Below are 27,876 nucleotides of genomic sequence, written 5' to 3'. Positions count from 1 at the left end.
ACAGATAAGCTGAACATCTTGGGCAGTGGTATGTCTTTCGGAGCAAGAGGAAGTGAGAGGTGGAGAGCCCCCACAGCCCCATTTCAGATGAGGAATCATGAGGGATGAAGGGTGGATTCGGTTCATTGCTGACAGGTTCTGGTCTACTAATTGTGAAGGCCTGTGTCACACTGCTGTCCCTACTCTGTGTCTGTCTATCCAGGTCTCTGACATCCTAGCTTGTCACACTGGCCTACAGGTGTTTATGGACAGGTCTGATTCGATTGGTTGGTACTTGGGCTCCAGAGATCGTTAGAGAGTTTGAGTCTTACCCTGCTTGGGATGAGTTTTCTAAAATGCTTTTTACCACCTTAAAGACTCAAGCAGCTTCCGTGGGAGCGCCCCTGCTTTGCCCTCCCTTCTTCGTTCCATGTTCTCACTGAAGACAACAGTATTGCAGCCCTCTGTGCCTCTGTGCCTCTCCACATGCTGTTCCCTGTGGCCGGTGGGCTCCTCGCCTTTCCCAACATGGATGGATTCCCATGCAGCCTTGCCTGTCCACCTCCTCCCCACACCCTGGGTCCTTGGAGTTCTCTGTTGCCTCTACTGTGGCATAGAGCAAACTAGACCTCTCTCCTGTGAACACCAGACCTGACGGTTGGTTGTCAGGTGAGCCAGCTGCAGTCCCTAGCTAGAGGCCCACAGGTAGCAGGTGCTCCAAAAGTGACTTCTGAATTGAATTGAATTCACTGAATTGAACTGAATTCACCCTTCCTTTGGGTGGCTACATGAAAATTATGCTTCTTTTCTCCTTACCCCTGCAGAATATAGGAAGCATGACTCTGGCAAAGAAGCCATCCCCCAGGTGTGGGGCAGCCAGCCCCATCCCTGCAGGGGTCTCCTGTTGCCCTGCAGGGGTGTTCTCTAATCTGGGTTTGCTTTACATATGTGAGCAATGCATGCTTCAGCCCATAAACAATAAATAATAAAGGATGTTTTATCATTTACAGGAAGGTCCCCCCAGCCCAGCAGAGATGGCACCAAAATAAAGATGGCAAGCTCTGGGGTGGTGATTCACTTAGGTTTTTGTTCATTTTTTTAAAAAAAATTTTTTTTTCTTTATTTATTCTTGAGAGAGAGACAGGGTGTGAGCAGGGGAGGAGCATAGAGAGAAGGAGACACAGAATCCGAAGCAGGCTCCAGGCTCTGAGCTGTCAGCACAGAGACGGATGTGGGGTTGAAACTCACGAACCACGAGATCATGACCTGAGCCGAAGTTGGGCGCTCAACCGACTGAGCCACCCAGGTGCCCCAGGTGTTTGTTCATTTTGATGGGCTTGAAGGAAAGGCATTATGCAAAAGTATAGGTAATGGTTTATGCATAGAATCTGTCCGACTGATTTCGGTACCTTCTAGTAAAGGGCCAGCAAAAACAAAAGCAGTGGAGAAGAGCCCAATCTTCCTTACTAAAAAATTCTAAATAATTGATGCAGCTCCTCTGGCCTTGGGGAGGTAGAGCTGAATTCTAACCTCATCCCTTGGGTGTGGACAGTGCTTAGTGTCCTGCTCCTGCAGAATAGAGTATGGAGGGAAGGGGAAGGGCTTGCACTTAATTTTACAGAGCAGAACTTGATCTAGGGTAAGTCTTGTGGAAAGCAGGCACCCCTTGGTAGGGTGACTTCACCACTGTGGTCTTCTTCTCTCCTCATAAAATGGCCCCAAAAGGCAGTGTTGCCACCCTGGGTGGTGTGAAAAGCTCTCCAGATGAGTTGGTTCACTCCCACTTGTACCCCTGCTTGACCTTGCTAAGCTTTTGTTTCCTCATCTCTAAAAATGAGGTTAATAAATGGGACCCCAAGGCATTAAGGGGATTTAAGGGGAATCTCTGCATAAAAGTGCTCCATAAACCCTCAAGAACCACACACCGGCGAGGGATTAGGGGGACTTTCACTTGCTTCTATTAAAAACACAGTATGCATTTAACACATACTCTTGGATTTGACAAAAGGAGGCAGGCTATGAGTTCTGGTTTCTAAAAAGAAGCCCCAGGGCTTGGACGGTAAGTAAGAGTCTCCAAAGTGGACACCGTCCTCTGAGAGGTAAGGTGGATCGTGCTACTGTACTGGCCTGTTCCCTGTAGACAGACTGGGTAAGCGAGGCTAGCCTGGGGGTGGGTCCCCGGATGGTGAGGGCTCAGTCTACATAGTAAGACAGCCAATCAGGGCATGCTGTTGGTGGGAGTGGAGTAGTGGAAGACATGTCCAAGCCTCAAAGATTCCGATGCCTCCATTTCAATCAATGTAGCCTCTCAAGTGTCCCCTTGTTCATGCACTCAATTACTGTAAGATTCTTTTGCCTGGTGATGTTTCCTGCCTGGGAAGTACTGATCTCTCTCTGGAAGATTCTCAGGACATAGAAAACACTCCAGCACAGATATCTCCATGAACCTTATTTTGTGATGCCATCTCAGTTCCCATGTTGCTAACGGTGGGAATTACGGAGCTATCAGTACCCCTGCACAGAGTATTATGGAGTTGGAGACTCCTGACACAGATCCTTAACTCCAGAGTTGTGACCCTTCTCTTAGTTGATATAATTAACCCAATTTTCGATGCCCTAAGGTAAAAAATGTACAACAAAATATGCCCCATGGAAAAAAGAGGTACTTCCTGCTGGGGTCTTACATTTAAACTAATTTTCAAAACTAATATATTCTTTTTACATGTTGTAAGAGGTCAACCTTTCTCCTTTCTCTCTACCCTTTGCTAACTGTGCAAGGACATTCACTCCATGCAGGAGATATGGTCACATGGTCTAGATCAGAAGTCAGACTTGAGGTTCTAATCAACTTGGCACCAATATGCCACTCTGGTGACTCTTCAACCGAAAAAGAGGGGCACCTGGGTGGCGCTGTCAGCTGAGCATCTGGTTCTTGATTTTGACTCAGGTCATGATCCCAGGGTCGTGGAATTGAGCATCGCGTCTGGCTCCATGATAAGGGGGGAGCCTGCTTAGGATTCTCTCTCTCTTCCTTTGCCCCTCTCCCTCACTTGTGCTTTCCCTCTCTAAAATAAAAGCATAAGAATTAAAATTAAAAAATTAAAAAGAGCAGATAATAACTCAAGGGCTTGAACCAAACTGTGAATTAAAAATTAAAAAAACAAGAGGCACCTGGGTAGCTCAGTTGGTTAAGCATCCAACTCTTGGTTTCAGCTCAGGTCATGACCTCATGGTTCATGAGTTCAAGTCTCACATCAGGCTCTGCACTGACAGTGTGGAGCCTGCTTGGGATTCTCTCTCTCTCTCTCTCTCTCTCTCTCTCTCTCTCTCCCTCTCTCACTCTCTCTCTCTCTCTGCCCCTCCCCACTCACTATCTCTGTCTCTCTCAAAATAAATAAAATAAAAATTAAAAAACAAATCACACTAGATATTGAAGCTTGAGACAGATTCATGAAGCAAAGTAGTTGTAATTGTTTAACTCCTAGAGAGTTACTTCAAACCCCCTTTCTTATTCTGCTATGCTCACTTTTCAGTATTGTTTTTCTATTAAAAAAAATCACATGAATATAAATTGAATTTAAAGATACTTTTTCTTCAAACAATTAAAATGCTCTTTAGAGAAAATACATGTTTTACTATATAGCAATTAAATAAAGCATAAGCATTATTGTCCTGTTTTGTTTTTTTTTTTGTTATTGACTCAGGAATACAAACACCTGGGGTGTTTTTGTTGTTGACAGTTGGTGGTGGATTGTTTGAATGAAATAACAAATTTGGGATTACTGAGATTTTTGGAGTTGGACAAACTTTGTTTTTCTTGACACAAAACTTGAAAACAGAGGGCTTTCCCAAGATTAACATCAAATCAGATATAACATTTCTTTTACTTGAATAAAATCAAAATGCTAACCACAAAAATGCAACAAGTTCTGCAGAGTGGAGATTTCACGATCAGAAATTCTGAACTAATCTCTCCCATTGGTTGAAAACGACTGAAGCAAGAGTGGTACCATGTGGGAGCTCACCAATGAGGAACACATGTTGGAGTAATGAGTAATGTCATACCCTATCTACACTTGACACACCAGTAATGAGTATATCTCACTGTCAATGAAGTTACTGATCCCAGGGCTTTCTAGTAAGACCTGAAACTATGTGCACTTTTTGTTAAAGCATCTGTTTGTCCTTTCATGTACCGCTTTGTGGGGGTGGGGGAGTGAGGGTGAGTGGAGAGCTATCCAGAAGGGAAACCATATGTGGCCCTGGAATGAACAGAGACCTGACTTCCCTGGGAGCCCACCACATCTCCCCCTCATTGTCTTCGTTCTCCAACCAGGAGAGCAAAGCTGATGTCAATCAACCAATATTTATCCAAGAACCTCTAAAAGTCAGGGCTTTTGGGTGAGAGAACTTTAAAGAGTAGTCTAAACAGGATGCAACTTTTCCATAATAGGACACAAGCATTTAGAGTGGCAGGTTGTGTGTGTGTGTGTGTGTGTGTGTGTGTGTGTGTGTTTTGAGACTGATTTATTATTTTATCCTTATCTAGAAAGTGCTGACTTAAAGGGTTGGGACAAGAATATATGGATAAAGTGGCACTGGGTGAGAGCTACTTAGTGTCTTCCTTGGCTTTTCTCTAGGCAACTGAAGAACCACTCTCTGAAGAAGACAGATTAGCAACATCTCCATATACTACGTGTATACACGCATGCATTCGTATGGTCATTTTTCACATATGAACGACAGCTCTAATTCTACATGGGTTAAGCCAGTGAAATGCCTCCTCCAGCTTCCTTGATTCTGGGATGGTCATTCTGTAAATGCAGGTTTTAAATGTAAATTCTCACCTCCTAGTATAGAGCTATCATCTTCAGAAGTTGTGGGAAAGGAGGACAGGACCAGACTGGCATTCTTGAAAAGCCTTAGGAGTGTTAGTAGACACCTGTTCAGAACAATCTTGAGGCTTGGTATTCCAGAGATGGCATTCAAAGTGAATCCATGAATACATTAAAAGTGAATTACTTCTCTCCAGAAAGTGAGATATGGTGGGAATAAGCAAACAATGGAGGAAAGATCTGGGTTGAATCCAAGCTACCCTACTTACCAGCAGTCACTACAAGTCACTTTTTACATCATGGCCTCTGCTCTTGAATTTGCAAAACATGAACAATATCTACATAAATGTACCAACCTTGATTTGGTTACAAGGCTCAAAGGAGTGATTATAGTAAACCAATGAGCACTTCATTTATGACTATGTAAAACAGACAATTAGATAAGTCCACTTTTTTGTCAGAGTCCTAAACTAGTAACTTACACATTTAAAGGGATCAGTTTTCTGATCCTTAGGGTCACCTCTTTCTCTGCATTTGAACTAGTGTTGAGTTTCTCAGGTTAACCTCTGCTCTGGTTTACCTTTCTCTTAATTTTAAAAGGCCAACAACACATTTATTGTACTTTCAAAACTGAATGATGCTTTCATTGGGGAAGCAACATGTGATGAAGTTCCTGCTTTAATGCAAAAGTTTAAAAAACCAAAACAAACAAGCCAATAAAAAAGTGGGGCAATGCTTAGTTGGCCACACCCACACCTCCATACAAAATTTTAGTCTGAGCTGCCTCAACAAAGGGCTAGCCTACTCTTCCAAATGCCGCACCTGCTGGTTACTAGCTGGTGTGGCCCCTGGGACAAAGGGCTCCACCTGGCAAAGTCCTGCATTCTCCACTCCACAGGGGATGCTGGTGCCTGTTTCACCAGGGCGAGGTCAGGACACGCTTACATCACTTGGACAGAATCCTGGCTCCTATTAGAGCTTCCATAGATGTCAACATCCCTTCTTGTCACGACTTTAGATTTTAAATTAAAAGCTGCATCCGTCCAGAGCAGCAAAGCGTATGTTTGTTTTTGAAGAAAATGAACGCTTGTGCTCTGGGAGCAAATATCATATCCGAACTTCACTTCAAAAGAAGCCACTGGGGACCAGTACTTTGGTTGGTGCTTACAATCTCAGCGGGGAAGGAAAGAGAGGAAGGGAAGGAAGGGATGGCCCTTGTTCCCTGGGGAGCCTTGTCTCTGTGGGCTGGTTGGCGCTGGGGCCACATAACTCAGGGCTGACATCAGCGCCTGCCTGGCTCCCCCCACCGGACACCCCCCAGAGGAAGCTTCTCATGAAGGTTCAGAGTCCCTGTTAATATTGCATCTGAACTGGTCTCCCCTGAGAGGTGGGCTCTGGTGGGATGGGACAGGATGGCCTGGGTGGCTATTCTGCCTTCCCCTAGAAACCTTTTTCAGTTCCAAGCACACCACAAGGGCACATTCCTTCCAGCCTCTCTCCTCAGCAACACCCAGCTCTAACCCCGCCCCATCAACCAGGCTCAAACCCCGAGAAAACAAACAAGGCTTTGATTCCTTTGTGAGAAAATCAAAGAGCTGCTGAAACTCACTTAAAGGAGAAAGAGACAGAGACAGAGACAGAGACAGAGAGAGAGTCCACTCTCTACCACATACTGTTTACTACTTTCAACAAACAGACCCAATCAGAAAGAAGAAATCTGGGTTTAGCTTTATGAACTGCCTGGAAATAATTTGGTAGCTCTTTTGGCTGTGGCTGCCCAGTGAATGAGCCACACTGAAATTAGCCCTTTAGAAAGAATCTTCTGAAATTAAAAAAGAAAAAAAAAATCCTTGCAACACTCTTACCCTGGAAAAAAGATGTCCTTGCCAAATTCAAATTTTTCTTGGCCAAAGTAACTATTAACAATTCAGCCCTTCGATGAGGTTATAAAGAAAATATTTCCCCTTGACTTCGGAGAAAACACCTTTCATGTGACCTCCAAATATGTTACTTATTTGAAAGGTACACAAACTTGTCTTTTTTTTTTTTTTTAAGTTACTCCCGAACCGTGCCACTTAAGGAATTCGCTGGCATCAGAAGCCAGCAAGGCGGTTACCCTTTTGGGAGAAGGGTGACAGGGTGGTGGTCCCAGGGGGGCTTCTGGTTGTGGGTTCTGTCGTGCTTACTGAGCTCTCACTTGTCACAAGGTGTGTTCACTGTGGACACTCCTCCAGCTGCACACCTGTGATGTCTGCACTCTTCTGAACATACACTGTACCTCAATGAAAAGTGTACTTCCCAAACAAAGCAGAAGAAAACACTCTCTCAGAAGACAGCACACGTACCTTTCCAGGCATGCACTGCCTGCAGAGATGCCCTTTCAGGAAACACTCAGCACACACAGCACAAGACCAGGTGGGCAATCGGACCCTCGGAAGGCAAATTCTACCCCTGAGCAGAACTGCTCTGAGGTTCCCATCAGGGGCTCCTTGAAAACTAGCCCGGCAGGTAAGCAGGCAGGTAGCAGGAGTCAGGTATAAGGTGAGGTCTGCTTTGAGAAGCTCAGGTCCCATTCAAATGGGTGGAGGGGGTGGAGTGTGTTGTTTTGAACTCCAGAGAAAACTTCATCCAAGATCACTGCCATCGGACACAGTGTCCTGTGAGGTTACAGTAGTTTTTATGTTTAAAAAGGAAAAAAAAGGCAAAGTGGGGACTTACCGATTTGGTCTTCGGGGATCAGCGACTCGATGGGGGGGTCCAGCTCTGAGCTCTGAGACAGATAGTTCTTCACCTGGGTCATGAACTGCCGGATGGTCTGCAGCATGTCCGTGCTGGACACGTGGCACTCCTTGTTCTCCTGCAGAAAGCTCACGTAGTCCTGCACCAGGCAGCCGAAATAGGTGCACTTGTCCCGGGACAGCTCGGCGATCCTCCTGACCATGCGCTTCTCGGGGGTCATGAAGGAGCTGAACACCCCACTCATCTTGCGCAGCTGGGACTTGACGAGCTTGGGCAGCACGAAGGAGCTGTTCCTCTTCTTTTTGGACTTGACAGGGGGGGCCATGGTCTCCTGGTCACTCTCCTCTTCGCAGTCTTCCAGGCTGCTGTTGGTGTCCGCCTCGTAGCCAAACAGGGGCATGCTGCGGTCGAACTCCAGCGAGTCGGAGGAGGAAGTGGAAATGCTCATGTCGCTCAGCCTCTGTCTGCCTCCATGCCACGGGGGCCGTGATTCAGGGCCGGCGGCCCTTGTGCAATCCTCCGGAGGCTCCGCAGGCGGGGCCCCACCTGGCCCGCCAGCTGTGCCCGGCCCTGGCTCCTCCGGCTCCCGCTCCTGGCCGGGACGAGGCCGGCCGCCGGTCAAGGTCTTTGCGCTGCCTTCTGCCTCTAGAAAAGAAGCCTGCTTCTTCAGCCGGGGTGGAGGGATGGGGGTTGGTTTCGTTCCAAGCAGAGCTACGTTCCCATGTTTGTTATGGTTGACTGTTTCTGGCATGCTCGCCTGGGTTTCAGTCCTGGACAGCTGAGGGCTTGTGTGGAGACTATTAATAGCGGGTGGCGGGGGCCTGGGTGGGGGGGACCGAGGCCTCTCGGTGCCATTCGCGTTGGGAGTCCTTGTGCAGGGCCGTTTCAGGCCTCCACTGAGGTCCTGGCTGTGCACTTTCAAGAAAAGAGGATTAATAAAACACAGGGCTCCGTTGGTCTGGCTGCACTCCAGCTCCGAAGGCGTCCTGGTTTTTATAGAATGCACTCCATTTATAAGGCAGAGCTGACGAGAGGCAGGACAAACACCGTCTGAGGAGAGAGGCCTATGGGGAGGTGGAGGGTTTGGGGGTTTGTTGTCAGCTGGAGAGCTCCAAAAATCTGAAAGTCATTATCAGTGAACACAAGAATGTAAATACAGTACTCTTGGGCCATTCCTTCACAAATTAAAAAAAGCACACTTGCATGACAACACATGTCTTTCAAGGGGGAGGTGCCACACTTGAGTGTTTTTTTTTTCTTTTTCTTTTTTGCTTGGACTGCATTCCCTTTACTGGAAAGGGTGGAAATGCTGCCAGGCCCAGCTGTGGGCTCACAGGAAGGCTCAAGGGGCTTTTCACCTTCAAAGCCCTTGAGAAATGGCTTGGCCAACATACAGAGCCAGCCCAGCCTTTGCACAGGTAAGGAAAGAAAGCATTGGAATTGTTACAGTGTAAGCCTGGAAAGGACCACGGGGCTCCCGGACACGCTTAACAAAAACTGAGTCTCCTCGCAAAGCAAGCCACCCTTCCCAATCTACTTCGCCTGGAGGTACCCTCCGTGGAGGACCTGGCAGTTCCCCTTTAATGGGCAGGACCAGCAGCTGGGCCTGGGGGATGTTACACAATCTGCTTAGGGTTTTACACGTTCAGCATTAAAACCCCAAACAGAGGAAAAATACACTCATGGAACCCATCAGCAGAAAAAAAAGGACAGCAGGCCGATGCAAATGCTAAGTGCAAGTTCAACCGTTTATCTTAGCGGTTAGCTGCCCGTACTCTGCAAATCCTAGCCCTTCTCACCGTGGCTTACACACCCAACACTCTTTGGCACAGCGCACATGGCTTACTGCATCTGACTGTATGGCCCATGTCACCTACACACGGGGCTCAGTTTTCCGCACGAATCCAGGGAGGCAGTGGTGGTGATAAATGTTATCTGCTGCTAATTTCCATTTGGAACAGGTTTATTCTCTCTCTATAGCTCTGCCCTGTGGTGTTTGCCTAAAATGTATTTTTTTTCCCTATGGGCCCAGAATGGCTGATCATGGCGGACAGCGAGGAGGCTGACATTGGGAGCCCTTGCCCTGCCCTCTCTGTTATAAATATGCTTGATATTGTGGCCCAGTGACCTGCCCTTCCTCTCCTATTTGCTCTGTGTCGTCCAGCGCAAGAGCCAATGGTCACCTGTGGCTAGTGAGCCAACGCGACAGAGGGCTTCAATTTTAAATCACGTCAGTCCATTCAAGTTTAAAAACAGACATGCAATTCAATCACTGGAAAACTGTTCAATCGTTTTGGAACTTGGGTATGTGAATGCAGTTTCTCAACTATAAATTTAATCAGTTCTAAATACAGATTGTGTGTTTCTGATGAAATTTTAATGCCCCAAAAGAGATAAGGATAACACAGGCTGGATTCAAACATTTAGTATGAAAAAAAGGAATGCAAAATATCTCATTAATACTTGTAAAATATATTGATTCTATGTTGAAGTAACATTTCATATATATTACATTAAAATAAATCATAAAAATTAATTTTCACCTGTGTCTTTTTCATTGTCTTTAACAGAGCTACTAGAAAATTTTAAATTACTCATTGGCTCACCTTATATGCACTTCTATTGCCCAGTTTGGGTCTTGGTGGAATGGTTTCCACCACCTTTGGGTCCTTCTTAGGCTTCTACTGACACCACCAGTAGACTTTATAAGGCATAGTACACTTAGCTTCCACATGGACTATAAACCTGGGTAGTGGGGGAGGGCAGCTATGGACATTATTAACCTTTGACCCCTCAGTGTGGAGCCTGGCCTGCCACATAGCAGATCCTCCAGAAACATTTGTTGGAAGAACAAATAAATGAGGCACAGAGTTTTACAAAGTGCTGTCTCTTCCCAAAATGAATAATGTATACATTGGCCGTTACGAATTGAGTATATATTAATTGGACATCATTTGCTTCTATGGTCAGTGGCCATGGAACAAGGTGTTCTTAAATTTGTCTGTGCAGGAAGCTGACCAGGATACTTCAGTCCTTCAGGCCTGCCACAGAGTATACACTGCACACTGACCACAGCACCAGGAGTTAAGTGGGTGGAAGTCACCAGCGAAAACTGACACCTGGTACAGGTCTTCAAGAGGCTTACAGTCTAGCTGGTTATATTAACTGAAATTCGGGAAAAGTTTTAAACTCTCTCCAAAAGGTGTGTGAAACACCATTGCAAGAGATGGCGTAACTTTTCAGAAGGGACACATCAGACAGGCCTCAGACACATGTAGCAATTCTTTCAAAAGAATCTAAGTTTGAGAAGGGAATCTGAATCTCCCTCCAGGCTCCTCATAGGCTCCAGGAGTCCCAGGAGTTGCATTTCGGAATCTCAAATTTCCATTCAAATATTATGGCCTGGTTGTCAATCTTTTGGAAGACTGAAGCCCTAAAATCTTAAGAGAATTTCCCCTCCCAATCTAGGGGGGAAACTTTTTTTTTTTTTTGGCAAAAGTTAAACCCACACAAATTCCTCATGGCAATGGGACGAGGAAGTGAAACTGGGTGAACTGTACATCCTGATCCATCATCAACCACTGTCCAGAAGCACGGTATTGTGTTCAGGGGCATTGGCAAAGGGGCAGGAGAGGGAAGCAAATGTCCAGCTGGCCAGGGCAAGGATGCATGGCAGGATAAGGGACATGGCCCAGAACACCAGGACCAAAATTGAACAAGAGAGGAAGTGAGACAGATGTTAGTCTAGATGTCTGCACGGTCAAATTCCTCAAAGCACAGACGTGCCGTCAATGCCCGTGTGTTTCTCCGGAACAAAACTCATGCACGTGAGATGTACTGTGCTATTTCCTTTTCTGTCAAGCACAGCCTTTCCCCATCAAGATGCCACAGAAAGGAAAGACATGACCCATTAGAGAAGTTTATGTTCCATTAGGACCGGGACACTTAGGGTAGCTGAAACTCATTGATGGGAGCTGCTGGGGAGGTGTGGGGGTTACCCAGATAAACTGAGCGCTCCCCTCTGAGAGTCAGTAAAATGTCTGACTTAGAAAAAAGAATCTCAGCAGGTGTGATTCAGGGCCAAGTTTTGCCATGGAGATAGGGATTATTTTTCAACAATGTATCATCAGCCAGCCTAACACTGACTCTGTTCCATAGATTCATTCCAAGAGAGACCTGGGCAGGGGGACCCACTTACTTAGTCCCAGTTGGGCTAGTTCTTCAAGTTGAGCCTCCGTCTTGGCTGTTGAAATGGCATAAGGCAACTTCAAGGTGAACGGCAAAACGTCCCTGGTTTTTCAAAAAGAGAGTATTTGTAATTACATGTCTGCTTTCTATATCTAGCATGTCCATCCTAGAGATGTTTTGGCTTAGACTGAAACGTCCTAAGTAGACGCTACATCATACCTCATACCTAACCAGAACTTGTCTTTACTGGTGACAGGACTGCAAGATGACTATTCTTTCCTGTAGTAACACAGTCAGGACAGGCTGAGAGATAAGGCTGCCTGGCTTCAGTATCTGTAGTGAGGACCAAATTTCCTTCCTGGGTGGCTGAAATGTATCTAGTGTTAATATCAGAATCACTACACTGGTGGATCTTACATACATACATGTAAAACATTATACACTAACTTGTTACATGTTCTGAAAACTGGGCCCCAATTCATTGGGCAGGAATGTGTCATCCTAAACCATGATTTATTATTCCAAGTCCTTACACAGGGCAGGTTTTCAACCACCATCTGTTGGTTTTACTTTGACATTTTCTTTTTTTTTTTTTTAATTTTTTTTAAACGTTTATTTATTTTTGAGACAGAGAGAGACAGAGCATGAACAGGGGAGGGGCAGAGAGAGAGGGAGACACAGAATCTGAAACAGGCTCCAGGCTCTGAGCGGTCAGCACAGAGCCTGACGCGGGGCTCGAACTCACTGACCGTGAGATCATGACCTGAGCCGAAGTCGGACGCTCAACCGACCGAGCCACCCAGGCGCCCCTACTTTGACATTTTCTAGCTAGAGTCCATGCAACCTGCTTTCTGTGCTGAAGACAAAACTTCCTCTTGTGTTTTAAGGTAGTGCTTCCCTATCTGTAACGTGCACATGTGAATCCCTTGGAGTCTCATTTGACTGCACACTCTGATTCAGGAGGTCTGGGTGAGGCCAGAAGTTCGGCTTTTCCGCCATGCTCCCAGGCGATGTTGCTGCTGCTGCCCCTGCACCAAGCGCTGAGTAGGGAAGCAAATCTAAAGGACTTCATGGAACAACCCTGCCCTCAAGCAGCACGGCACCGTGTGTAGACCAGCAAACACACGCATCCAACATCACAGACTAACAGGCCCAACAGGAAGGAGCTGAAAGAACTTTCCAGGCCCTGGGAGAGGGTCTGGCATGCATGAAGAATAGCAAGGAGGCCATGATGCCTAGGGTGGAGTAAGTGAGGGACAAAACCTAGAGCTTCTGCCTGTATTTTGTCTACTCAAGATGTTGTGAAAATCTCCATTGAAGAGAATAACTATCTCAAACAACTAGTTGTTTACCATAAGATTAGGCAACATTCTAACTGAATCAGATTAAATCTGGATGACTTGAGAATTTTGGAAACCCCTGAAGCTGTTGACAATGAATAACAAATTAGTAAGGTCAATGAAAAGAGCAAAATTTGAATAGAATGTGATTCTTGGCATGGGCTGTAATATACTGCTCACATAAATACTAGTAATTGGCAGTCAGGATGCTACTCTTTCCCGAGGTGTCAAGGATGGGTCACCCCCTGCTTCCAAGGACCCTATCGTCTGCCTCCAAATGTTGCTAGTACCTTCTTCTACTTGTTCACTTGCATCTGTCGTGGATGAAGCAGGCGGAGCCTCAGGGGATGGCAGTGTTTGTTATAGCTGCTGCCTGACCCCGGAGAGGTGATGACTCAGATTATAATCTTAAATGAAGATTAATGGGAAGCAGAACTTTGTAATGTCAAAGCAGCATATAAATATATGTTTCTACGGCTATACAAACTTATTAAAATCTTCTTTCTTTAGACAATTTGGGGAAAGACACATATGACAAAACCAACCTATGTTTACCTTAAGCATTTCACCTTACCCAAACCAGTACCTGGAGCCTAAACATCACATAGCTGGTTTTGGTTTTTCTTAATGGCATCTATGACAGGAAGCCACACCTGTCATTGCCTAATGGGTAGTCTTAGACTTTGATCTCCTGGAAAATTAGAGCCCTCTTCCACTGCACTAGCTAAGGGTATAACATAGCATCTCACCACCATCCCCCCTCCCCACAGGGTCACTTCCCTCTCATTAAGGAAAGGAACCCTAATTCTAAAACTTGTATAACAGAGAAAATACAGCCATCTTAGGTATAAATGTTTCACCCAAGAGTTTTAGTACACACGTAATCTACTTTTGACCCTTGCTCTATATGTTGTATTTCTAAACGGCAGGAGACTAACTTTATTGAGCACCTCCAGTGCACCAAGCTCTGTAACTCATGTGGGACCCACACAGGCCGTTGGAAGAAGCTCTGATATCCCCCATTCCATGGATCAGGAGCACAGGAGAGCACAGAGGGGGAGGTCCCTGCACCCACTCACAGAGCTAATGTGGAATTAAGCAACCCGGCTGCACTGGATCCCAAAGTCTGTGGAGCTGTGCCATACAGTGGCAAAATATGGGCTCTAGCATCAAGGCAGGCCTGGGTTCAAATCCAATATTTGCTACATATTTATTGAATGACTGATTGTAGACAACTATCTCACTCTCTGAGCCATGGTGTCTTCATGATCCTAATTTCAGGGTTGCCATGAGGATTAGAAATAATGTATATATGGTCCCTAGCACAGATATAGAAAGCCCCTGAAATTATAATCGTACTTAATAAGTAATAATTAATAATTATTATTTCCTCTAGCCCTTTGCTACTCAAAATGCACCAGCAGCATTGGTCTCACCACCTAGAGACAGTTGGAAACACAGACCATCCGATGCTGCCCCAGACCCCCCAAATCAGAGTCTGCATTCTAACAAGATTCCAGGTGATTCCAGTGTGCATGAAAGTTTACAAGGAAGTGCTCTCCATGACACTGATTATGACAAACTGACAGGGAGCTACTAGACATTGGTGACCAAGGTTTGCTCTCATTTATATCCGCAGCTCTAGTCTTCAGTGTGTCCCTCTGATGTGGCAAACCACATGCTGATTGATTCATGAATTCTCTAGTCTAGTTCACCTGTGCAGATGCATTCTGGGTGAATACCAGGGCTGACAATCCAACCACTTTCTCTACATGAATATACTCATGTACTAATAACCAACTAGAACATTTCAAAAACATTTGGTTAAGACTGGGTCAAATCAATTACTGATTACTAGGAACATTGACTTGGGTAAAACGAGTAACATAGAACATTAAAAGAGAAACAGAAACACCAAGAACCTTTGCATTTTGAGGGAAAAAAATAGAGAAATGAATCTCAGGTCACCCTGATCATAAAATGTCAATGTTGGGATTTTTCCATAAGCACCTTATATCGGTATCATGCTTTGTAGATTAAAGAAGGTTTTCATGTGCTTTATCTCCTTCAACCATCAAACAGCCCTGGACAGCAGGTACTCCAGCCTATTATGAACACTGAGAGGAGAGATGGTATCTTTTGTGTGCTGATGCCAAATACTGTTTTATAGGTGTAATGATCTTTCACGACAGGAAAATCAACAAGCTAACTATGAAGAGTAAGCATTGGCCAACTTCACCTCTGACTAACATGTTAGTGTTGAAATTCACTTTCGGGAACTAGATGGCCTCAAACCAGTTCAGGTGTGGGTCCCTGGGGAAGGTGGGGACATCTGCACCGTCCTCTTCTTTTCTTTGGGCAGCAGATCTCCATCCTTGCACAGGCCAAGGGCTGTTGGTGGTGTCCCCTCATAGAGCTGTGTCCAATTCTAGATGAAATCCCCTGGTTTCTTCCTCCTGGTAATCAACCCCCTGAAGTGCTTCCCCATCTCAGGCCATTAATTATGTGGCATTGCCAACCTGGTGACTTCTAGGGGTCAATAGCTCAGTGCCTTCCCCCGGGAGGGTCTAGTCCAACAGGTACAATAAATGTCTCACATGAGAAATAACTTTACCCTTAAATTAACATAAAGGAAATGAACCCCAAATAAGCCTCTCAGTCTCAAAGTATGATGGCTGTAAGACATGATCTTTGGAAACAACCTAGTAATGCATGCCTGTCTGTGTTCTATTGGCTGCAACAGACATACAGAGAAGGCATAGAGGCCAACTGAGCTCCACTGCCTACATGGGGGCAGTGTCAATCTCTGCAGATGAAGAGTATGGATTCTTAATCACCAAAAGAATACTCAATTTGAGGGCACCTGGCTGGCTCAGTCAGTTAAGCGTCGGACTCTTGATTTCAGCTCAGGTCATGATCTCACAGTTCGTAAGTGTCCATGCTGACAGCAAAGAGCCTGCTTAGGATTCTCTCTCTCCCCCTCTCTCTGCCCCTCCCCCATTCATGTGTGCATGCATATACCCTCTCTCAAAATTAAATAAATAACCATTAAAAAAAAAGAATAGTCAGTTTGAAAAATTATTATGGCTAGGAAGAAAAAAGAGAGAAAGACTTTAACAACTCACATGCTCCCCACACTTATTAACATGATGATTTTTGGCTTAACTACTTGTAGTCTAACACAGTTGCTTTAGTTATGAAAAGGACATGAGAACCAAATGGGCCTGTAGGACAGTGATGCAAGGTTTATGGGCTGGTTTAAGGCTCCCGTATTTCTAGAATGAACTACATCCTTTGAGGATTTTCAGAAACAGTATCAGGGACATTTATTTATTTTTATTTTTTTCAGAGAGAGAGAGAGAGAGAGAGAGAAGAGGGCACAAGTGAGTGGAGACAGACAGAAAGAATCCCATGAGGGGCAGAGTCGGGGGGGGGGGAGGGAGAGAAAGACAGAGAGAAGCAGGGCTCACCTGATGGGGGGCTCGTGCTCACCTAATGCAGGACTGGAACTCATGAACTGTGAGCTCATGACCTGAGCCAAAGATGCTTAACTGACTGAACCACCCAGGCACCACACATTATCAGGGACCAGGTTTGTACCATGGGTCCCTTTCTGTGTGTGCATGTTTGCATGTATGTACATGTATGTGTATGTGTGTTTGTTCCCCTGCTTGCTGGGTCGAGGTGAAACGAACCATAGGGACAGTTTAAAGACACAGACATATTAATTTGGAGGGACTCGCGTAGTTATTTTGATCAGTAACCAATCCTTCCAGGGACATCTAGTCAGCGGCAAGCCTCCCAGACCCCTCCACCCTGCTTTAATCTAGAAACCCCAGGGCTGTTTATATGGTACACACCAAGCAGGCACTCGAACTCCTAAGAGGAAAAGAGGCCTTACCTGCTGATGCAGTAGAAAGCAATGAGCCGGAATAAATCTGCAAAACTGATTCCTGAGCCTTCCAGGGAAAAGGCTGGAAAAGAGAGAATTTGGAAACCAGCTGAGTGTCCTAGAGCACTGTTCTGGGAAAGGAAAGGCCCTCTGGTGTTATCTGCTGCGTGCATAGGACCATCTCTGAGCTCTCAAACCAACTACCGTGTGGCTTATCAGATCCAGCTGTGAGGAGGATGTGTGTCAGCCAGAAACAGGCCAGTAGAGTCCACGGCCTAGAAGTTCAGCCCCTGACTCACTGGGAGCACGTGCTCCAGTGCTTGGTAAACAGACCGGCGCAGGCTCAAAGTTACAACTATCTTTTTTCTTTTTTAAATTCAAACACAAAGTTGGTCAGGGGGCAGGGGCCAGTGAGGCTGGAGGGAGAGGCCATTGGCACACAACACAGCTTGGTAAACACCCAAGCCCCCACCACCCTTGACCTTCCTAGGTTGGCCCTCCTGGGACACACTCCTCTTTGCCAAAACAGGCCACCTTTGGTTAAGACACAAGGCAGCTTGGAGGAAAACAGAAGGTTCCAGTAAATTAGTTTTTAAATTCAATGTGAAAGTTTCAAAAACTCACTTACTTAGAATGCCCCCACCCACTACCACTGTCACCACCAAGGGCACAAGCCTCCTAGGGAAGATGTTCTGGCAAGATGGTGTACCATATTGCACATCTTCCAAATGGCAGGGCAGTGAGTGGATAACTTCAAATACTTGTGTATTTGCCAACCACTCCTCATGCCAGGCTGGCTGAAATGCCATTCAGACAGTCTTTCAAAAATATTCCAAACATCCTCAGCTTTGTGAAGATTTCCTCATTTCCTCAATCAGATGAGTTTTTCTCCCAATTGCCACACTTCATGTCCTCATTTATGTTGCTTGCTATTTGCTTATGTTGTATTATTTTGATTGTTTAGTATTTCTATAGCACCCCCAAAATATACCTATGCCTCTACACACATACCATGACATAGACAGAAACAAAAAAATACACACGTGCACCACAATTTAGCAAGTTAAGTAGGAAGAAACCGATTTGGGGTAGGTTAACTTGTCTGAGCCTTGGTTTTCTCCTCTGTACAGTGGACAATAATAGTACTTTCCCTGTCTCCCCAAAGGGTAGGAGTGGAAAGGGAAATTTAAAAAAATGGAGTAATTCATGTGAAAGCAGTCTATACAAATATGAGCTGGTATTTATTATTAAACCATATTGTCCAGATGTTATGACAAAATATCTATGTTTTCAGAGCAAGTCCTTCCTTTCTCAATCTACCTCCGTTCATAGAGAAGCAAGGCCCTGGCCAGGAAGGGGCCATCATGGTGAGACCAAGACCTGTGGTAATTAGTTACAGTCAGGTTAATGCTTTGCTCAGACCAGCTCTTTCAACCACTTTAAGTCCCCCAGATAGGAATAGGGAATTGATCTGAGTCTTGACACAATAGAGAAGAAAAATCTTCAGCCAGGAGGAATCTAAGATGAACACCCAGAAAGCAGGAAAGTACAAACATTAACTGTACTTATTGTAGGGGAGCAAAGAAGGGGCTTCCAGGCTAACTTATCATGCTTCACTTTGGATATTAGAAGGGATTTAAAAACCAGTTAGATCTGGGGCGCCTGAGTGGCTCAGTTGGTTAAGCGTTTGACCCTTGGTTTCTGCTTAGGTCATGATTTCACGGTTCATGAGTTTGAGCCCTGTATTGGGATGTGTGCTGACAGTGCAGAGCCTACTTGGAATTCTCTCTCTCTCTGCCCCTATCTTGCTTGCACACACATACTCTCTCTCTCTCTCTTTCAAAATAAATAAACTTAAAAAAAAATTAAAGGGCCCCTGGGTGGCTCAGTTGGTTAAGTGTCTGACTTTGGCTCCGGTCATGATCTCCCAGTTTGTGGGTTTGAGCCCCACGTCAGGCTCTGTGCTGACAGCTTAGAGCCTGGAGCCTGCTTCAGATTCTGTGTCTCCCTCTCTTTCTGCCGCTCCCCTGCTCACGCTTTGTCTCTCTCTCAAAAAAAAATTAATAAACATTAAACAAGATTTTTTTAAATTAAAAAAAAAACAGATCTATCACTTGTTGGCAAGCTGACTTTCAAAAGCCACCTCAGCATGGCCTTTCTTTACTTAATATTTAATCGTCTTTAAAATGGAGGGCTTGAAATCTATCTTGTGATTACCTCCTAATGCAAATAAACTGGTATGAACTATGCACAGGTCACTGACTGTGGAAGTCTTTCCTGGCATCAGTGCCCTTGTGAAGCCTGGAGGAAAGACATTACCAGGTCCAGGTTTACAGAAGAACCTGAGGTTGACCACAAAGAGGCTGACAGGTTTCACTTCTGCTAGAAATGTGTCCTCTAGACTTCCATTAAGGCCATTTGGCTCAGTGAGACTATGAACTCCAGGTTGAGTATAATCCCTTATTTGCCCTTAAAATGACCTCAGTACCTTTGGTTTTTCAAATGCAGAGACTGAGGCTTGCTTAGGTGTAAATCAAGAAGCAAGCAAAAATCCTAGTCTCAGTCTTAACGTTTATTTATTTTTGAGAGAGAGACAGAGAATGAGTGAGAGAGGGGCAGAGAGAGAGACACACACACAGAATCTGATGCAGGCTTCAGAGCCTGAGCTGACAGCACAGAGCCTGAAGCAGGGCTTGAACCCATGAGCCGTGAGATCATGACCTGAGCCGAAGTCAGGAGACTTAACCAACTTAGCCACCTAGGCACCACCACCCCGTCACCCCCAAACCAGTTTCAGTCTAACTATTGAGAGAGTCAACATGCTTCCAAACTTATTTCTCCTGGCCTTCACTCCTCAACTTGCTAACCTGTGATTTCGATGAAACCTTCCCCTTTGGAGCACAGATTCACTATGGATCCTTCCTTGGAAGTTGGCAATACATCAGCATTGTGTGTTCCCTTTTATATTTAAAATGTGTCCAGGGGCGCCTGGGTGGCTCAGTTGGTTAAGTGTCTGACTTCAGCTCAGGTCATGATCTCAGTTTATGGGTTCAAGCCCTGTGTCAGGCTCTGTGCTGACGGTGTGAAGCCTGCTTGGAATTCTCTCTCTCTCCCTCTGTCTCTCTGCCACTACCCACCCCCTCCCGACTTGTGCTTTCTCTCTTTCTCAGGATTAAATAAATAAATAAATAAATAAATAAATAAAGTGAAACGTGTCTTCCCAAGACTTCACATTTTCAATGATTGCAGAATAGCAAAAAGAAAACCAATTCTATTGAACACCACTCTCCCTTCAAAACTTCTGCCAGTTGATTTTTTCAGAGGGCTGGATTCTGCCTCTGATTAGCTGCATTTCATAGATGACTGAACAGTGATCGTCTGGAGGGAACACGTCCACTCAAGGATTATTCACAAGATGTGCAGACACGTGCTGTAGCATGAGAACCCATAAAAAGGCCGAATCGCTGCAGCCTGTCCTACAGGTTAATCATCAGCAAACCTAGGAATCAAATCCATGCTCTACTTAACTGGAAGGGGGGCAAGAAAGACAACCTGCCATATGCCAACCAGTAGGCTGCATAATTTGTACATAGGTTGTTTAATTAAACTGTTAATAGCTCTCTGATGTTATGATCACCCCAATATACTGATAAGAAAACCAAGGCTCCTAAGGTAGGCTACCTGCCCAGGCATCGAGTGAGTAAGTAACAGCAACAGGATGCAGACTCATGTCTATCTGTCTCAAAGGGTAATCTCCTTCCACTTGCACTTGTTGGGGAGACCCGAGGCCCTCCCATCAACCAGGACTTAGCCATCAGGTGACTACTCACTGTATGTGCTTTCCTTTATGGCAAATTCCTTGAGTGGGGCTCCAAATTCACAGGGCAGGCGAAGTGAGAGGACTTTCTTCTGCATTTTGGTAGATTTACGAACCAGGAAGATCTAACAGAGGGAAAAGAAATTCAAGCTTAGGAAATATCTGGAAGGTCAGAACCTGGACATATGATTTCCTGCACACCTAATGTCCATGACTAGAATGCCCTTCATAATGAACATGTCCTGCAAGATTCAACCCAGAACGCTCTACTGACAGCAAAAGGGACTATCAAAGAGCATGCCCCAGATGACTTCCTTTGATAACTGGCTTCAAAAGAATCCTACTTTCCCTTTGACAGAACCTTCTCCATGAGGCTATGGGCCCCCTTGGTCTACAGAAGCATTTTCAGTTTGGTAATTGTTTTATAGCGCATGTTAAGTGTTCTCTAGCCCGTGTCTTATTTGGGCATCATGGTTGATGACACCCAGATTCTAAACACAGGTAACATGACTAAACCACAGGTGGTGAACTGGGAGTTCACTGACTAATTTGGCTCGTGGGTGTGTTTGTGATAGAAAATTAAATTTGTTTCTAAGAGTGAAAAAGCAGTTTTGGTTGTTTTTCACATTAAAACCAGAATTTCTAGCTTCTCTTGGAAAACAGGATGATATGGCAAGGCCAGGTATGGTGACAATTGCCGGAGATTAAAACGGCTGCCCCATTAGGGAGCAGGAAGGTGTGCTCGAGCGTCACTACAGCCAACACTGGAGCTGCAGGCCTGTTTACTCCTGACTCACCCCATTTTGTGACAATCTCGCTCCCGGTTCTAATACTGCCTTCGGATGCATGCTTTATTTTATTCATTTATTTTTAAATAATTTATTGTCAAATTGGCTAACATACAATGTGTACAGTGTGCTCTTGGTTTTGGTGGTAGATTCCTGTGATTCATCACTTACATACAACACCCAGTGCTCATCCCAACAAGTGTCCTCCTCAATGCCCGTCATCCATTTCCACCCCCCCCCCCATCAACCCTCAGTTTGTGTTCTGTATTCAAGAGTCTTTTATGGTTTGCCTCCCTCCCTCTCTGTAACTATTTTTTCCCCTTTCCTCCCCCCCATGGTTTTCTGTTAAGTTTTTCAAGTTCCATATATGAGTGAAAACATGATATCTGACTTATTTCACTTAGCACAATACCCGCCAGTTCCATCCACGTTGCTGTAAATGGCATGATTTCATTCTTTCTGATTGCCAAGTAGTATTCTATTGTGTATATAAACCACATCTTCTTTATCCATTCATCAGTTGATGGACATTTAGGCTCTTTCCATAATTTGGCTATTGTTGAAAGTACTGCTATAAACATTGGAGTACAAGTGCCCCTATGCATCAGCACTCCTGTATCCCTTGGGTAAATTCCTAGCAGTGCTATTGCTGGGTCATAGGGTAGTCCTATTTTTAATTTTTTGAAGCACCTCCACACTGTTTTCCAGAGTGGCTGGAAAACACTCTGTTTTCCAGTTAGCATTCCCACCAACAGTTTCAGATGCGTGCTTTAAACCAGCCCAAATCCCAGTGCTGATCTCGGGCCACCATCTTGGCTTCCAACACTGCAGAGGCAAGTACACCATGTACTTCTATGCACTGCACAACTCCAGGGGGCATAGATTACCTAGGCTACAAATCAAATAGTGCTCCCTGGAGCATGCAGTGGGGCAGCCGGCTGAGTTCTGGTTCCCTTCTGTAGTACACAGTCCTTCTCCAAGGATTCTATCCTGTCTTACTTCTTTAGCCACTTCTTCCTCTGCATTTGGACACCATGGTCTCTGCTCCCTGACTACTACTATTATTATTATTATTATTATTATTATTATTATTATTATTATTTAACCTTATCTTCGCTTCCTTCTGTATATCTAGTCAATAGCTCCTAAGAAACTTTATCTGGGTGGGGGGTGGGGGGTGGGGGTTGAGAGGGTGGCTATGGGGATTGGGCGTCTTTTAAGGAGGGAGTTGGGAAGACCTTTGAGTTCTCTCTGGTCCCCCAGCACCCATGGGGAGGCAGTCATAGAATAGAATACATGTAATAGTCACTTTTGGGAGTCAATGTTTCTGGGACACCCTAAAACTGAAACAGATATTTCCTAAACATTAGGGGGTTTAAAAAAAAGCCCAAAGCATGGCTGGGAGGGCGCTGATCATTGGTGGAATCGAAATATTATTCCCTCGTGCAGCTGGGAATCTCCTTGAGCCTTGGGGTTCAGGGAGAGTACAACCTTATTTCCTGAATGTCTGCAGCTTTAGAGCAGGGGTTGGTAAAGTCGGCCTGTAGACCCAATCTATCCTGGGCCACCTGTTTTTGTAGATAAAGTTTTATTGAAACAAAATCCCAGTCATTCATTTATATGCTGTCGATGGGTGTGTCTGCACTACAAGGCAGAGGTTGTGAGAGATTGTGAGAGGTTGTGACAGACAGTATGGCCCACAAAGCCAAAAATATTTATACTCTGGCCCTTTACAGAAACTTTGCTAATTTCTATCATAGGAATAAGGGTGGCAGCATCCCAAGGACCCATGCCTCCATGGACAGACTTTCAAATGTCCTTTCCTCTCACACCTGCTTTTCCTTCTCTTCAGCATTCTTGCTCCTGGTGCACTGTGGCCTCTCCTGATCCGTGTTTCTCCTGTCCTCAGCCTGTCATCAGCCTGCCCCATCTCATCAGGCAGGTCCTGTCTAGGGATCAAGTAGGTGGACAGATAGAACATCCTGCCTGACTTGTTCCCCACAAGGTCTCAGCAGGAATGGACGTGCCCAACACTGGGAGGGAAGCTGGGCAGAGTAGGGAATTGTTGCCTAACAACAGGGCAACCTCCCTCTCCAGAATTTCTGTGCAGAAATGCAGGAGCAGACAACTCAACCTCCAAAAGAGAGGGCCCCACAGACGTAGGTCTGATCATACAGACCCAGATTACAGGCAACAACCTGGTGTGCTGGCCAAGGAATTTTCCACAAAGATGATCAACTATTGCGCCTAGTCACCCTGAGCATGTTCCAACAGTCCTGTCTGTTTCTGTCTGTTGAAACAAAGACTCACTTAGAGGTCAAAAAATGGTAACAGACAGGCTCTTGCTGATAGGAAACTCAAAAGTTTGTTTTTGTGCTCAATTGCTACAATATTGTCAACCAGCTACCATGGAGTTTCTTTTTCTTGCTTCTCCATATATTTCTTAGTTTCTATCTCTTGTCCTGAGTTGTTCCAAGTCTTACTTTATCTGTGACTTATTGTATTTGCCCTTTTTTGGGAAGTAGACATTGTACACAGGTGACCTCCAATATAATCTCTGTGATGGTGGAAACATCCTATATTCTGCACCATCCTATATGGTAGCCTCCAGCCATCTGTGGCTATGAGCACTTAAAATGTGGCTAGTGCAACTGAGCAACTGAGTTTTTAAATTTAATTTTATTTTATTAATGTAAAGTTAAACGGCCACACAGGGCAAGTGGCAACCACATTGAACAGCACCAGATACATCAATCACCAAGTGACATTTTGGGGGGAACCACTATAGAGTCATGGAGTGGTCTTGATTAAGAGATTGGTATTGGGTAGGAAGTAGCAGAAGAAACATAATTGGAAAGTGAGCCCCATGAGAAGCCACTGAGGAAGCCCAAAGAGAAAGAGAATTACACATCAGCAGCCAGAGTAGGCAAGTCTATGGACACAGAACTTTTGAACTTTGGGTCCCAAGTTGGATGGCTAGGTCCTGGCAGTGTTCCCAGGCTCAGAATGAAAACAGCAGGGGCAACTGAAGACCCTATAACCAGGCTCATTCTCAGTGTTGAGGCCCAAGAAGTCAGCCCAGATGCCCTCTTATCCTGCTGAGTCCTAGACCTCCCTGGGTAACTGAGCTGATGAAGACAGAAAGACAAACCATGAAGGGGCTCTTTTCCTTGGAGCTGCCTCCATACTTTCCACAATCTCCTTGCATTGCAACCCAGGTATGCACCAGACACCATGCTCCATAAAGCCTGGGAAATAACTTTCTGGAACTCCAAGTCTTTCTCTTTAAGAAAGCAGCAGCCCTACTTGTCTCAAACTGTTTCCTTGAGATTCTGAGTCTTACCCCTGGAGGTTGGGACCGAAGGACTTCGGCTGCCCCCTCCTCACTCAGACTCAGCTGCAGCCATATTGGGTGGGTGTGGAGAAGCCGGTCCAAAATGCTGAGTCTGTTGGAGAGGCTGTCATAGCCAGAGTCCCAGGGACAAGTCTTCACATCCTTTTCTTCAGAATAGCCATCGTCCTTGTGTCTTACCATGCTAGGAGAAAGAGAATTGGCAGGTGTCAAATGGCTGCTGCCCTGTTTCTCTGCCAAGGAGATCATTGTGCAGTCTCTAGGCTACGCCTGTCGTAGCACATACCCCATCTTTTCATCTCCACCTCACGTGTCTTCCTTCCAGCCAGAAAGCTTTCTGAGGGCAGATGCCATATTAGCTTTCACTCCGTATCTACAGTATTAAACAGAATACTCAACAGATCCAACAGACCTTCTATTTCTAACACAGTTTTCAAAAGCTTCTAAACATCCTGAATGCTGTTGGGTCTGTCTTCTGGCATAAACCATTTCACAATTTGAGCACAGAACCCTCAATGCTGAATTTCATATGGTAGCATGAGGTCCTAAAGCCCCAAAAGATTTATCATAAGCACAAGCATGACATGCTCTAAAAGCACAGACAAAAATGGGGTGCCTGGGCAGCTCAGTTGATTAAGCATCCAACTTTGGTTCAGATCATGATCTCATGGTTTGTGAGTTTGAGTCCCGCATCGGGCTCTGTGCTGACACCTTGGAGCCTGGAGCCTGTTTGAATTCTGTGTCTCCCTCTCTCTCTGCCCCTCCCCTGTTTGTGCGCTCTCTCTCTCTCTCTCTCTCTCTCTCTCAAAAATAAACATTAAAAAAATTTAAAAGCAAAGATAAAACATTCACACTCACTCATGCACACTCATTTTCCACCCGAATGAATTGGATTTCATTTCTTTTCACACATCTAGGCATTTTTATTACTAATATTATTTGTAATAAAACTTCACAGTTGACGAATGCTGTGCTATTCATAAAATTATTCATACTAACATTATTCATAATTGCCATAAAGTGGAAATGGACCAAATTTCCATCAACTAATGAATGGAGAAATAAAATGTGGTATATCCATACAATGGAACTTTATTCAGCCATAATATTCATTCTTTTTTATGAATGGAGTACTGATCTGCGCTCCAAAATGGAATGAACTGTGAAGACTTCATGCTAAGTGAAAGAAGCTAGACACAAATACGGTACAATTCCATTTATACAAAATATCTAGACTAGACAAAAATAGAGAAACGGAAAGATTAGTGTTGCCTGGGATCGGGGGCAGGGATGGGATGGGTAGTGATTGCTAATAGGTATGGAGTTTCTTTTTGAAGTAAAGAAAATGTTCTGGACCAAGATGTATGGATGGCTGTACAACTTTGTGAATATGCTGAAAACCACTGAATTATACACTTTAAAGTATGATATGTGAATGAAATCTCAATAAAAAGATGTCATATTGATTTCCATAGTTGCCTTGAGCCCCAACACTAATCCTGTGACTGAGTGTTTAATCCCCATTTTATGAATGAGAAAACAGAGGCCCATCCAAGAAGGTATTGGGATGTCCAGAGTTATAAATTGCCATGAAATGGCAGAGCCAGAAATTCAAGAGGTCTGGTGTTCCTCCAACTTTGCAGGTAACAAGTAAGATCATGAACACAGGAGAGCTTTATCTATGTGGTTTCTACTGTCTGCCATCCCTTTACAAAAATTCTCTCATTTCCTGTAAAACAGCCCCAAAAGGCAGGTACCAGGAATCCAGTGTTTTTAAATAAAGGGGACAGGGAAGCCCAGACAGCTTAAGTAACTTGTACAAGGCAAGGATGTGCCTCTGAGAGTGAGAAGGTAGAAATTCCAATCCAAGGGTGCTTGGCTCTGGGCTCTCTTTCCCTCTATCACGCCCTGCCTCTCAATGAGCTGGTCATCAACACCAGTCTAGAAGTGGCCGGTGGAAAATATCAGAGCTGATCACTCACATTTGAAGGGCCAAATTCAGGTTGGGGTTCAAATGGTCTTCAAACATCTAAACCCCAAGAAACCTAAATGTGTGGCCTGAATGAAGTCTTCAACATTGCGAATGATGGAGATAAAGCCACATTGTAGGCAAGAGTGAAAAAATGTTTTAAAAAAATGTGCTTTTTTGGGCATACCACTCCTAAGAGGCAGGATTGAATATAGAAGAAGCCAACCTAAGGCAATCATTTTGGGGTGAGCAGGCTCAGTAACATACCCACAAGGACAGCGTGTGGGCTGGCCAGAGACTGCCATGCTAATGTCTTCTCTGCACATTCTTGACTTTGTACAGATCTAAAGAATATCATACTTCCATTCAAGATTTACATTTTGTTTCCCCAGAAAGTTTTCCTATACCTTTGCTACAACTTTCCAGATGGGAGAGTATGGGCCAAAAAAGAGCAATTTCCCATTCTGCAAATGCCATTTCAGGGCCTCCAGGTATTTTGAAGTGAATCTTTGCAGCTATAAGAACACCCTCTTCAAAATGAAGCTGGTGTTAAAATTCCTTTCACATGAGGTAAATGAGGCCACTTTAGAGCAGAGATTCTCAACGCTGGCTGACTATTAAAATTGCCTGGGGAGCTTCAACATGTTTTGATGGCCAGACTGCACCCCAGATCAAATAAATCAGACCTTTTGGGGTGGGACCCAGGAATCACAATTTAAAAAATTTCCCCAGGCAAACCCAACTTGAAGGCAAGTTTACAACCACGGCATTGGATTGGCACTGGAGCCTAAGAGAGAAATCTCCTAGGGTTTGTAAAGCTACAGATTCCTGGTTCCAGCCCCAGAGGGTCTGATTCTGTAGCTTGGGGGCTGGAGCTCTGCATTTCTAACAAGCTCCAGGAGACACTGATGCTGCAGTCTGAGGAACACTTGCTTGAGACCTAAGAGCAAAATGTGCACTTGAACCCAGATCCAATT

The 27,876-nt window shown here is 44.9% G+C and overlaps 1 protein-coding gene across 4 annotated transcripts in view; it reads right to left on the bottom strand.

The window, feature by feature from the left end:
* RIN2 (Ras and Rab interactor 2) overlaps nucleotides 1-27,876 on the bottom strand; it is a 236,391-nt gene that overhangs the window by 26,627 nt on the left and 181,888 nt on the right. For all 4 annotated transcript variants that reach the window (XM_049651207.1, XM_049651204.1, XM_049651205.1 and 1 more), the window contains 5 exons: nucleotides 24,922-25,114; nucleotides 20,804-20,915; nucleotides 16,983-17,055; nucleotides 11,752-11,843; nucleotides 7,533-8,672 (listed from right to left, as the gene is read on the bottom strand). In XM_049651207.1, coding sequence (XP_049507164.1) covers nucleotides 7,533-8,672; nucleotides 11,752-11,843; nucleotides 16,983-17,055; nucleotides 20,804-20,915; nucleotides 24,922-25,114 — 1,610 coding nt within the window. The remainder of the gene's footprint in view (nucleotides 1-7,532; nucleotides 8,673-11,751; nucleotides 11,844-16,982; nucleotides 17,056-20,803; nucleotides 20,916-24,921; nucleotides 25,115-27,876) is intronic.

The sequence above is a fragment of the Panthera uncia genome (genome assembly GCF_023721935.1).
Source record: "Panthera uncia isolate 11264 chromosome A3 unlocalized genomic scaffold, Puncia_PCG_1.0 HiC_scaffold_11, whole genome shotgun sequence".
Classification (NCBI taxonomy): domain Eukaryota; kingdom Metazoa; phylum Chordata; class Mammalia; order Carnivora; family Felidae; genus Panthera; species Panthera uncia.
Note: the sequence above shows the minus strand (reverse complement) of the source record. Positions and strands in the feature narration are given on the sequence as shown.